The sequence below is a fragment of the Oryzias latipes genome, chromosome 15 (assembly GCF_002234675.1).
Source record: "Oryzias latipes chromosome 15, ASM223467v1".
In the NCBI taxonomy this organism is placed as follows: Eukaryota; Metazoa; Chordata; class Actinopteri; order Beloniformes; family Adrianichthyidae; genus Oryzias; species Oryzias latipes.
This window is the reverse complement of record NC_019873.2, coordinates 18,694,571-18,707,941: the sequence shown is the minus strand read 5'-3', so window position 1 is coordinate 18,707,941 and position 13,371 is coordinate 18,694,571. Positions and strand designations below refer to the sequence as shown.

General features: G+C 38.3%; 2 protein-coding genes across 2 annotated transcripts; one reads left to right on the top strand and one right to left on the bottom strand.

Moving 5' to 3' along the window:
* The first annotated feature begins 2,032 nt into the window (after nucleotides 1-2,032).
* agt (angiotensinogen) lies at nucleotides 2,033-5,134 on the top strand. Its single transcript, XM_004077072.3, has 7 exons — nucleotides 2,033-2,158; nucleotides 2,884-3,316; nucleotides 3,399-3,762; nucleotides 3,861-3,985; nucleotides 4,066-4,220; nucleotides 4,319-4,475; nucleotides 4,562-5,134. Exons 2-7 carry the CDS (start codon nucleotides 2,912-2,914, stop codon nucleotides 4,736-4,738), a joined length of 1,383 nt encoding a protein of 460 aa, XP_004077120.1. The 5' UTR covers nucleotides 2,033-2,158; nucleotides 2,884-2,911; the 3' UTR covers nucleotides 4,739-5,134.
* Nucleotides 5,135-5,557: 423 nt separating this feature from the next.
* cog2 (component of oligomeric golgi complex 2) lies at nucleotides 5,558-12,457 on the bottom strand. Its single transcript, XM_023963229.1, has 18 exons — nucleotides 12,292-12,457; nucleotides 11,773-11,934; nucleotides 11,144-11,209; nucleotides 10,984-11,064; nucleotides 10,627-10,730; nucleotides 10,279-10,387; nucleotides 10,003-10,182; nucleotides 9,771-9,895; nucleotides 9,465-9,591; nucleotides 9,200-9,339; nucleotides 8,133-8,194; nucleotides 7,904-8,055; nucleotides 7,640-7,825; nucleotides 7,282-7,354; nucleotides 6,999-7,141; nucleotides 6,409-6,548; nucleotides 6,131-6,314; nucleotides 5,558-5,973 (listed from the first exon to the last, which is right to left on the bottom strand). The coding sequence occupies exons 1-18, from the start codon at nucleotides 12,346-12,348 to the stop codon at nucleotides 5,875-5,877; spliced, it is 2,190 nt and encodes a 729-aa protein (XP_023818997.1). The 5' UTR covers nucleotides 12,349-12,457; the 3' UTR covers nucleotides 5,558-5,874.
* Nucleotides 12,458-13,371: the final 914 nt, after the last annotated feature.

Genomic DNA, 13,371 nt, shown 5'->3' with positions numbered 1-13,371 from the left:
TAAAGAGAAGTGTTATTGCTTACACTTTTTCTGTCTTTTTTTATTCAATGCAAAATAGAAACATTGTTGGGTTGTTTCTTTGGTTGTGTCGACAGCTTTGACTTCATGTTATCAGCAATTTGAACAATATGGCAATTTGAATAGCACATTCAAATTTGGCCGAGGCCCAACAATTGTTCAGTAAATTTCAGGGGTCAACATTTCTATATATATATATATATATATATATATATATATATATATATATATATATATATATATATATACACAAATTGAATCATGCAATTATACATATCCTTAATCATAAACAGAAATGCATACAGCACACACAGGACATATTGAATCCATTAAATATATTGATATAAAAGTAATTTGTCAACAAAAATTGTATTAATTGCACAAATGGGAGTTTTTCATCTACTTTGTACTTGTTTGTACATTTCTAGCATTTTCTCAAAAAGTGAAACAATCTTTTTTTTTAAATACAAAAGTTTAAAGAAGAGGAACATTCCTATTATGAAGTTTTTAAAATTAATTTTAAGAGTGGCATTTAAAAAGTAATAATTGGGCTCTCATGTTGTAAATAGTTTTACACGTTGGTATCGACTGTCTTCTTTCATTTCCATTTTGTTAGTACTACAGAAACCTTGTTTGAAGAAGATAAAGGCAGAAGTGAAAAGCCCTGGACATGATCGCGTCACTCTTTCTGGTGAGAAAATCTGCTGCAACTTGTTTTGTTGAATCAGGTGTGCGCTGGAAGGACTTCCTACAGTTAAATCACGGATGTTGAAATAAGCAATAAGGATTTCGCTCAATAAAAAACAAGTTCAATATTTGACTTTTACAGCAAAAGTTTCTTTTCAGGACCGGTTAAAGTCTTTTGTGTTTTTCCAACTGTCCTCAAATGTACCAGAGTATTTTTCTCTAATCAGTAAGATATCTGCAGATATGTGTTTATGAAGCAACAGAACTGTTAGTTTTCAGGTAGAGGTTTGAGTTATAATGAAAACATGACTTTTCAGGTATTTCTGTTGATGCCTTGAGTTGCATTTCTTTTAAAATATTTGTAAAAATAAATGTGTTGATCAAGAGAACAAAGGGAAGTCTAATATTGGTGTTGCATACTATGTTTATGTACTATTTCATCAAATTGTCATTTAAGTATTATTTATGCTGATAATCTACCTCATCTTGACATAATACTGTATATCATATTATTATTGTTACAATAACCCTTGTCACCTAACTTATTCTATATTTGTTACCTGTAATTATGGATTACTTTAGCTATATGTATGATATTAGTTTTATTACAGTGAAGGGTCTCACTGTTTAACTTGTGAAATATATGTTTAAATTTCTGTATTCTCATTTAAAAGTTGGCACAACTTTTAAAATTTTTAGAATATACAGTTCTGTATATTCTAACATCCTTATTATTATCTGTTTGAAGGACTAATAGTTTGAAACTTCTCACACGACCTTGTAATTTTGATTATCTAATGTTATTATTAACTTGAAAAAATAGCTTTTCCAGTGTCTTTTTTCTTGAAGATTGGTTGCTCAAAACTTTAAAATTACATGTTAAGGAGTAAAAACATCAAAAAAGCGTTATGAGTAGAGACAGGTTAGCCTTCTAGCCTCTGAAATCGTGTAAGTAAAAGATACAACAAATCTCCTGTAGTATAATTTATTGCAGTATCTGTAATTGTGATAATAATAATGAATTATGCAACAATCGCAATCTTCATGAAACTATTTTGGTTTGGTTACTTGCAAAATTAAAAGGATCATGGGTCCGAAACAAAAAAACAAACAAACATCATTTTTCACTGCACAAATAAACATTGGCAGTATCTGGTGTAATTCCAGTGAGTCAGTCTTAACAGCTATAGTACACAAACTAGGATTTCTTTCAACATCCGACCTTGTGTCATACAACCTTTGTGGTAACCCTTCCTTATCTTTAAAGTTTCTGAAAAAAATCTGAAATCACTATTTGTCTCAGATCAGTACAAAGCAAGTTGTGAGTCAGTGATGACAGCAGAGCCCCTGACTCAGATGCTCTAGTTAATCTGTAACCAGCTGGGTTTAAGAAAGGGAGCAGGGGAGCCAGAAACTTAGTTTGAACCTGACACAGCAGCTGCAAGGACAAAAGGTAAATGCCAAATTTACTTTTCTTGTTACTATATAAAAGCACTTTAAATGTGATGTTTAGAATTCGAGAAATGTTTGTTCCATATATTTGACTAAAGTCTAGGTTGGGAGTTAGCTGTTCCCCCAAAAGTGCATTTGTCTTCAGCTTTGCATGCAGGATCACTTTTTCTCACCTTCCTTAACTTTTTATTTTCCAGAGCTTGGCAAAAATCTCAATCATTTTAGGATTTCTCACTAAAGCATGTAGTATAATTGTGGATGAGATCTTTTGTGACCTAGTTTTACTGATCAGGGACCAAGGCCACGTCTTGTGGCGCATGTCTAAACAGCAGCGAGATGTTTGCTCTTCTACTTAAACAGTTCATCAGTCCACACGTCTCTGTGTTCAAAGGAAAAATTAAAGTACTATTTTCTTTCTGATAAGGATAAGCCTAGGAGAATCTGTTTAAGTTAAAATACATTAAAACCACAAAAAAATGGTTTCAAATCAGTTTTAGCTGAGACTGCAGGGAAAAGGCCTTGCTCTCATGTACTGATCAACAGGAGGGAAAACAAAGATCAATCGATCAGTGACCAGCACAGAACTCAGAGCCCAGTCCTCCTGCCAGAAACCCAAAACCAGACTCAACCAGATTTATTTCTACATTTTAAACTTTGAATTTGTGAGGAAGCTATGCTAGTCAGCTGAAACACCTATAGTGACTCAAAATGTTTCTTCCCATGCAGCTTTTAGACAAAATCAACCAAAAGTAAAATGCAGAGACTACAGGCACCTCTTCTGGTCGTTCTTCTATGCTGCTGCTTGTCGAGAGCCAACCGGGTCTACGTTCACCCCTTCTATCTTTTTGCTGCTGAGAATGTCAGCTGTGAGACCCTGCACAACCAGATCAGCAAGCCTCTGGAAACACTCCCTGTTAGCCCCCTCGACAGTGAAGTCTTAACACCAGACAACAGGGACCCATCAAAAGTGAATCCACAGAACATCACAGAAAGGACAGCGGTTCTGGCTGGGCTGCTGAACCCTCTAGGCCTGAGGATGTATGTTGCTCTCAGCAGGAAGCAGAGAAGTGAAAACACCCTCTTTTCACCCGTCAACACATGTGGCTCTTTATTTAGTTTCTACCTGGGAGCTTCCAAGACGACGGCAAGCTATTTTCTGGTACTTGATTTAGCTTTTTTTTCCTCACAATAAAGATCTTTTTTAAGAGTTTACGTTACAAAAGATTGTTTTTCCCTTTTAGCGTCTTCTGGGCCTCAGTGACACCGACAGAGAGGAATGTTTGTCCATAGTGGATGGACACAAGGTTCTGGGCACGCTACAGAACATTCATTCTTTGGTGGACGATGGACCCAAAGAGAAAATTACCACCCAGGTCTGGGCCTTCGCTCGCAAGGGTGCTCAGCTGTCCAGGGACTTTATCCAAGGAACACAGGACTTCTCAGACTCTTCATATATCAGAGGAGTGGACTTCTCCAACCCTCAGGAGACGGAGAAGTTGTTGAACAGCTTTGTGGAGAAAACATCCAATGGAAGCTTGAGGAACGTCTTTGCTGACCTCAATTCCAGCAGCAACATTTTGTTCCTCTCCTCCTTCAACTTTCAAGGTCTGTCTTTGTTTTTCTATTTCTATTTCACTTTAAAGAAAACATTCCCATCATTTTACAACATAATTACCGTACGACCGTATTCTTCGGACACATAGGGAAGTGGAAAACAGCTTTCCAACCCGAGAAGACTTCCCTGCAGGAGTTTTACGTGAATCCAACAACAACAGTGATGAGTCCGATGATGACGCGCACAGGCCACTACCACTACCTCAACGATAAGGTAAGAAGCAGTACAAGAAAGTTAGTGGCTGCTTTTATGCAGGAATTCAACTGACATGTTTTTGGTTTGCCAACCTGCAGTTGAGGAGGTGCACGGTTCTGAAGCTGTCTCTGAGCAAACAGGCCTACATGATGCTGGTCCTGCCTCATGAAGGGGTCAACCTCAGTGACATTGAGACGGAAGCAAACTTACATACAAATGTTTTTTCTGCCTGGCATCAGAACCTACAGGAAGGGTGAGTACTGTCCTGGTTTTGATCCAGTGTTGAGGCACTTTTAGGAATCATTTTGTTTTTGTTCAGAAATGTAACTTCATTAATCTATTTTTTTATAGTCCATTGGAGCTGTCACTCCCTAAGCTTTCCACATCTTCTGTGAATGACTTGAATGAGCTGCTGACCAACATGAACCCGGAGATTGAGGCCAAGCTGCTTGGCTCTGAGGCCGAGTTCAGCCAGCTCAGCAACATCACACTATTCAGCATAGATAAGGTCAATTTTTTTAAGAGGCCAACTTCAACAAAGCCCTCAGTGTATGTATGTGTGCATCACAAAAAATGTGTTTGTTATGCTCTCAGGCTGTAAACACGGTGCGGTTCGACATGTCAGAAGAAGGAGCAGAACCTCAAGACAAAAAAGAAGCAGCAGGCGTCCCTCTGAGATTGTCATTCAACAGACCGTTCTTCTTCTCCGTCATTGAAGGATACAATAACGCCATTCTCCTCCTGGGCAAGATCACCAACCCCTTACTTTGAAGATGGATAGCAGGATGAACAATACTGTACTCAACTAACTGTATTTAATTATTATTAAAGTATGTCTACAGCTTACATTTCTGCAGGAAATTGCCTTTTATTATTTTTTACGAGCTATAATGATTGTGAGGTTTTACTGAGAGGTGGAGCTCATTAAAGAATGACTTATTGAGAATATTTTATTAATTTTAAGCCAGTATTTAAAACATTACCTCACTGGAGGCTGATGCTTTACAGTCAGCTGAAAATGTAGTTTATTTCTTTTGCAGTAAAAAGTTTTGTACTGTATTTTCCAGTGGGATGGGTAACATGAACCATGGTTGTCTATTTTGAAGGAAAATCTGTTTTTCACTTTGATTTGCAATGGCAAAAATAAATGGATTTTGAAAACTGAAAGTCATTTTTTGGAATTATTTTTAAATGAAAGTGGTGGAAAGAATATAGAGAGAGGACTGGTCATGTGAGTCTATGGAGTTACTATTATTCATAGCGTTTATGCTCCTTTTAACATTCAGGGGATAAAACTCAAATGGAGCACTAGTGCTATTGTACCTGTCATAACTGCACCAAATGGACAACTTTGCGAGAATTAAGTCAATTTATAAATGTATGGAGTGATTTGCACTGGCAGAGAGTTTTACGCCGGATGCCCTTTCTGACATAACCCTGTATTATATCCGGGCTGGGGACCTGCATAGGGAGACTCAGACTTGGGCCCCCTTGAGGCTACGTAGTTAGGCAATAGCGTGAAGAGTCTTCCCTGAGCACCCACACTGAATTAAGCTCATTGCACACCCTGGGAAGCTAACCTGAAACATATTTTTGTAACAAATAAGCATTTATTATAAAATAAAGTAGCCGATGCGAGGGACAAAAACACTCTCCCTTTACAAAGATCTGAACATTTACAGCACAACAGAAAAGCATTTTTCCCCACACAACAGAATCCCATTTTGTCCCAAGCATTCCTCCAACCCGCATTACATTCCACATCTCATCTTCAATTGTTTCTTCAGAGTCTCTGAGGTTTGCATAAAGATTCAGTAGTGTCTGCTCTTGAACTCTCCACCTGTATGATCCTGGAACTATTTTACCGGAGCAGAGTGGGAGGCTTTGGTCAATGTGGATTCACATTTTTACTGGTTCTGTTCGGCAAGTTCTCGGGCTTCTTTGACAAGATCCATCAAAGTGGAAAACATGGAGATGTCCTCTGGCTGAAAACCCATTTTTTGGATCTGAGGCAGCAGAGAGAGAGAAATCACAAGTTACAATCTTTTTTTATAACTTTACAATGGAACAATAGCTGACATTTGTAAGCAGCACTGCCTACATTAAGTATTGCTTCTATTACTTAACTTAATTATGTCTTTGTGTGTTCATTTTTGCACTTACCTGTTCCCCCAAGTATTCCACATCGAGAGCCAGCTGAAGTCGAATCTTGGTGTCATCTGTGGGTCCCCCGTTTGCTCCTGTCGTTGTAGTTGCCGCTGCCCCCTTTCTGGCCTGTTTCAACCGCTTTAAGCTCTCCTCCATCTTTCTTACTGAGCTCAGCACCTCTGATATTGTCTCATAATACCTAAGAACAAGATGAAAAACAGAAGGTAACCCTCTTTCTAACGCTTCAGGAGTAAGTGTGGATGTGGGTTTACAGACTGTGTGTTGGAGCTTACTTCTGCGTGCAGACAGACAACACCACTCGCAGCCATGCTTGTGCCGTAACGGGGGTGACCAACCCCGTGGAGTCGGTCAACAGCTGGTGGAGGGGACGCAATGCGTTGTCCATGTATGCGGATGCACGCACCGGCATATCCTTTGAGAAAGGGGGGGCGGGGGGGGGGGGGGGGGGGGTTAACAACATATGGTCTTTGAGATTTTGAATAGTTTCACGTTTTCTTTTATGGCCTAGTAAATGGCCGTAAATATTGGCTGTTTGTCAATTTTCGCACCCTTCTGGGCTTTTTTGTTTTACTTCTTCTGCTCACCATTAAACAAAATTAGTCATTTCTAAAATCAAATTCCTAGTTTGCATTGTAAGGCGGGCAACCATGTTTACCCTGTGTTGATGGTTGTAGTGCTCCGTCACACTCAAATAAAAGTTTATTAAACACTATAACAGGATTTATCATCATAATACAGAGATTAATCAGGAAAAATGAGCCCCTGATTACAAATGTATGGCTTTCAGGGTAATGTAATTCAGAGAACAACAGGCATCATCCTCATGTCACATAATGAAATAGGGGAAAGATCATCTGCTTACTTTATTAGTCCTGCGGTACAGACGTGGGACCTCAGAGGCACTTTTCAGGAAGCGGCAGCAGCGTTCGGTCAGATGCTGCGTCATCCTGGTGTTCAGGGAGGGAATGCTGCTCGACAGGCAAGACTTGGAGTCCGCTAGAGCGTCTGACAAAGAAGAGAAGTCAAAGAGAAGCTTAAATGATGACAAAAGAATCCAATAAACAAAATACTTTTTTTTTTTACTTTTTTAAAAAGACTCAAAACACAAGATCAAAAATATTGTCGCCTGCATGTATAGAACTTACCTTCCACAACACTAAAGTTCTTGAATCCAATGGCTTCTAGGCGTTGCCTGACCATCTCAGAGAGTTGTGGGATCTAAATATCAATTTTGCACATGGAAACAAAAACCAGGACAGAATAAACTTTTGTCCTTTAAATCACAGTATTTCTTTCCTCCTTATTCTGACTCGTAAGATCGTACGGAGTCTTTTATTGCATTTTCTGATCACATTTTCAGCTTTTTTGGTTTCATCTTTTTGATAAATGTTGCAAAGGAAATATATAATCTGAGTTTTTATTTAACCATTAAAAAAACTAGTCAAAACTTGTTGTTTTAAGTGCAATAAACTCTTTCTTTGTGTATGTTAGTTTTGCCTCCACCTGCTCCTGCAGCTTCTGCACATCAGCGGCGATGTAAACCAGCTGTTTAGTGGACAGAACAGCCGGGCTTCCGCTCTCACTGCCACCATCATCCATGGAAGTCCGGCTGGACGTCGAGGAAGCCGAGCTGGGCAGGGGCCTCGCCTGCTCCTTTGGCCCCTCAACGGGAGGACTCTTTGTCAACACCTGACCATCAATGACGTTAATTAGTGTTTGGATTAATTAAAAAGTAGTGACCAGTAGTAAATGATTTTTTTGTTTTACCTCATCAAGAAACCGGGCATATCGTGAAAACAGCTGGAGTGTGAGCTTCCAAAAGCGATGGGTCAAAGGGGGCAGATACACTTTGTCTGCCCAGCACTTCAACAAACAAGACCACAACACTTCAGACACCTGCAGATGGTATGTGCTTCCAGCTGAGAATGAACAGACACGATTATTGTGGGGGTTTTATTTGCTAAATAATGGCTTGTGGTGGAACATAAAGGCCTACCTGGAGCTGCCTCTAATCCATCACTTATGGAGTTTTCCAGCCGTCCTGCTATTTCCTTATACCTAGAAACAAAACAAATGAGTGTGCACAGAACACTGTGTGACAGTTTGCATTTTGAATACAATCATGCTCGAAACACGCATTGGAAATTTTCTGAGTGCTCTGAAAGGCGAAACAGTGGGGGTTATCGTTGTGAAACGGGGCCACTAGACCTTTGCTTTGACGCAGAGCTGTGTATGTTTTTGTACTTTACGCTGTGCGTGGGTCTGTGGGGGCGGTGGAAAATTCCCAAGCAGCAGATAACTTTGTTCCTTTTTCAAGCAGATCAATGACCAGCCTGTCAAAGCCTTAGAGTGGCACTATAATCATTGTTTGATCTATTTTAAACATGTTCCCAGTGGTCTGTTAATTACGATTATGCCCTTATTTTTAGCCAAAAAAACCAACAACTTTTTTTGTTTTCTAGGACGTAGTTTCTGAAGAGCGGCAGTACTGTCTTCCATCATCAGAGAAATGCCACAAGAACCTGTTAACCGTTTAACTACCAGTTTAACCAGACGGTAGAGCAAAAATAGGAAACAGATGAGAAACGTTGTATGTATTACTCCCTCAAGCCAATAGGCAACAGAAAAAGAAAAAAAAGAATTTCATTGATTTTGTCTTGGTTGGGTGCTTAAAGGGTTATAACACCATTTTCATAGGAGTGGGTCCTTATACAACATACAACATACTGCTAATTCTCTAATGTTTTTTCTGTGGTCTTCGACAGACCATTGCAGTAAAAAGGAGTTCTCTGATGACGTGGGCTTCGGCTTCCAATAGCTTTTCTTATTTTTCTAAAAATGCTAACAGGCTGCTTTTATTTTATTTATTTTTTGTCAAATACAGTCTTTTAAGCCCTTGTAGAGATAACTGCCTAGTCAGGGAAAATCAAAGTTTGCAGAAATGTCGTTAAAATTTTCAAATGCTACACTTAGAAAAAGATTTTTTTTCAAATCAAAAAATGGCTGCACAATAATGTCTTATTTAAAACAAAAATTCTATAAAACTGAAATGACAATATTTACCGTAGCTGAAAGTAAACTGGTAGGTTCCATTTGTTGTGGAAGCTGGTATATGATGGGTGAACCCTCAACCTCTTCACGCTGGCCTGAGAGCTGCACTGCCTCTCAAACCGTCGCACAAACTCCATCGTTGCGCTGTACCGCTTGAAAAGGATGACATCCAAACATCATTAGGGGAAACCAAAAAGGATCAAAATTGTGTTTTTTTTCTCTTTCAAACAGGCTTAACCAAGTTACTCTAAAAGCACCTCAAGCATGGCAGCAGTACCTCAAAGAAAATATCAGGGTTTCCAGGGTTGAAGATGTACGCCAGCCTTTCTTCTATTCCTTTTATCATCTCTGGCCACACAGAGTTCACCAGGAAATCGTAACCCGGCACTGTGTCAGCTTTGTCACTGAAGAATAGAACATGGAAAATTTAGTATAACAAGAGAAAAATACGACACTTTTTAGTAAAGGATGCACATTAAAAATAACATAGACAAAAGAAAAAGTGCGGTCATTTATAACACAGGTTTGAAATGACAGAAAATAATGAAATGCTTTAAATCTGCAAACATCATCTCTTAATCACCTGGATATTGTTCCTCCAGTCACTTCTCTGAGCAGTCTGCAGTGAAGAGGAACAAACTCCAAGAGTCTGGAGTACATCAGCTGGAGACCATTTGGGCTGGACTTCACTGCCTCCTCTATTATCACCTGAGAACAGCACAGATTCTCAGATACATTCATTTTATTCCTGCAAGCCGAAAAATTGCCAAATTATTGCTTAACCGCTGTTGTGAAGGTGACACTTGGGTGTTTACCTGATCCATGTACGGTTTGACAAGAACCTGTCCCACCAGAGCTTCAGCATCTCGTGTCTTATCGATGGTAGCATACGTCCTCAGGCAGTGACGCACCATGTCCACGTTGGACGTCTGCAGACCCTCAATCAACAGACCCTCAAGTGACTGCTGCAGCATCGAGGTGATCCCTGCAATACGCTTTCATAGCGAATCAGAGGTGGATGAGCATTCAGAGCTTTGACATGCTGTTATTAGATGGATTCACTTTGTTAGTATTCCATAAGTGCTGCTTACTGGTCTGACTTTATCCAGAAGGGGCATGCCTTTGCTTTGCACTGCATGGAACTGAAGTTGGTTGAATTCTGTAGCGATCCTCTCCAGAATCTGACCTGCTAACAAGGGACTGGGCAGAAACTCGTGGTCAACACATGGATCGAAACATTTTAATGACGTCTATCTATTACAAAGTTCTTAAATTATTGAAAAGAACCAAAGAAAACCAGCAAAATACTTGTGCAAACCATGCCCTGACTCTGGTTAACTTAACCATGGGACTATTCTGGCATTTAACATGTCATACGATTAAATAATAATCTGTAAAATAGTACAACTTCCTGCACTGACAGACAATGAGTTCCCCACCTGCTGAGTTCCAGAGAATTGGATTCTTTGGAGTTCTGTGAGTGGAGAATTTTCTCAATCTTCTCAACTGAACGAACGACTTGAATCAACCTCAAAACACAATCCTATCGTGAAGGAAAAAAAATGCATATATTTAAACTGAATTATTGGATAGTTTCTATATTAGATAATTGAGCAGAATGAAATAATATCAAGTTTTTGGTGTTTTAACCAAAAAGAAAACTCATTTTATTACATGTGGCAATAAAAAAACATGTTAACTTAAAGGTAACAAAGACGACAAAATATGATAAAAAAAATGTGATTTAGTATTGATGAGTTTTTAATCACAAATTAAATCAAAATGTGCCACTAAACCTTTTTCTTTTGTATATCATCCTGCTTGGACAGCTCGTTGTCAATGGCCTGTATTACTTCACTGACACAGGACCGCAGACTCTAAAAGAGCAAAAAGAGCCAGAAACATACATAAACATTAAAACAGGACTTTTGAAAAGTAATTATTGATAATACATACCATGACTTCCTCTCTTAACTGTCCTAAAGGCACAGATAGCTGATTAAGGGCCTTGTCCATTCCCACCTGAGACAAAAAAAATCAGATGAGATCAAAATCCATCCATCCACCAAACTGATGCACTTTTAAAGTTAGGAATCAGTGGGTAGTAACATGAAAAGTGTGCATTCACACTGGATTTCAGAAATAGCCATCGTAGTTTTGTCAGAGTACAAAAACACTTGCAGTTTTCCCTGAGGAGAACCTTTGAATATGCATACAATTTTTTGTAGTCAATTATTTAAAAAAATAAAAAAGCAAACATTTCAACGAAAAATAAAGAAAAAAAATGCAGATGAATAACAGTAGGTGGATACCAAAGGTATCTAGGTTGGTAGGTATACCAAAATTACTGTCCAAAGAATAACCCAATATCACCTAATGTAAAAAATATGATGTGAGGGTAAATGGAAAGTTGGCTAGAATGTCCCATATTAAAACAAACAAGTCTTTGAAAATGTTCTGTCAAATGTTAGTTATGACAAAAGTCGTAGATGTTTTGATTTATTTAAAACATTTTGCTTCTTACATTTTACCCCCTCCCTGCATTTTCTAGTTCTAGGGCTGCCAGAACAGATCAGACAACTTACCAGGTTGGTGGAGAGATTGACAAAGTCTGCATAGTCCTTGTTGATGAGTTCTACCATGGCAGTTTTCAGTAACTTGTAATAGAGTTCCAGATCTTCTCTCATCTCCTCCAGCTGGACCTGCTTCCGACACTCAGCCACAAACTGGTCAACATCAAAGTCATCCTGAACAAACGGAACAAAGGTAGAAACAAACGTGAAGAACTGCGTTTTCGGTCTTATTTTAATATTTAATTCGATGACACACACTGTGTCGTGTCAACAGAGAAAAGCTGCACCTGGCTTGATAATACTGTAAAAAAATAATATTATATTGTTAAACCTAATTGGGCTACGTGTACATTGTGTTCAATACCACCAGCAAAAACAACAACAACAGATTGCTTAATTTATTCATTCACAATTGTTTGAAGTCTTAACGTAATTTAACGACGTCAGGCAATCATGAACATCACATCCTTTAGTTTTGCTACCGGACAAGGTGAAGGTATTAAAACGTGACAATCACAAACTAATTCTCACCTTCATGAAGACATCCTTATCAAAGCAAAGAGAATCTGGTCCCTTTGGAAGATTCATTTTGGATTGTAAAATATAAATTAGGAAGACTTTATTTTTTGTCGGATGAAAGTGACAAGCTATGAGCTAGCTTTTCCTATCTAGCTTCCGCAAACATGGCACGAATACCAACGAAGAAGAATAATGACCAACGCACGGGACCTAAAGCGCCCTCTGCAGCTTGATGCTGGTACTTCAAAACAGTACACGGCTTGGTCGTGATGGTTATGCAGCTGTTGTCTAACACTGATATATGTATGTTTGCTTGACGGAACTTAAAGTGATGATTATGAAATATTTTTTTTGGTTAAAAAAATACTTTAGGCTCTATTTTGACACCATACAAAAAAGTAAGATTTTTTTTTCTTAATTACAAAGCAGCCATTCATAACATTATGTGTGATGGATGAACACACATTTTGCTTATTATCTTTTGCTCCAGAGTAAAACGAAACAATTGTTTTAGAGTATGAATTTTCTCATATATAAGTGTTTTATAAAAAAAAAAATAATAACCTCAATATCTTGTTTACAATTTTGGAAGATATGGACAAAAAAAGGAGCTCACATTTTAACACTGTTTTGCTTTGCTACTTTATAATTGCATTTTTATTTCAGCAATTTGGTTATTTTTCAAAATTTCTATTTTGACCTTCTATAATGCTGTCTTAAGCTTTGTGGTTTTCATTAAAGCCCTTTAAATATCTTTTTTAAATGAAAGAAAAAAAGAAAGAAAAGCGCTTTCAATTTTTAATGATGATCATTAAAAATGAATCAAACTGCTGCAGAAATGACCTAATGTAAACCTAAATATAAATCATATGGTTAATATTGGCTCATTACTGTGTAATATTTATCTTCCAAACCCACTGAATTCCCTTTGGGGTCACAGTTGTTTGAGCTCTTCCAAGCTACTCTTGGGCATATGTGGGGTACACTCTATACAGCTAACCAGTCTGTTGCACGGTCACACGATCGCACATGCTCACACAAACGGACAATTTTGAATCATCAATTAACCTATTAGCATGTTTTTGGACTGTG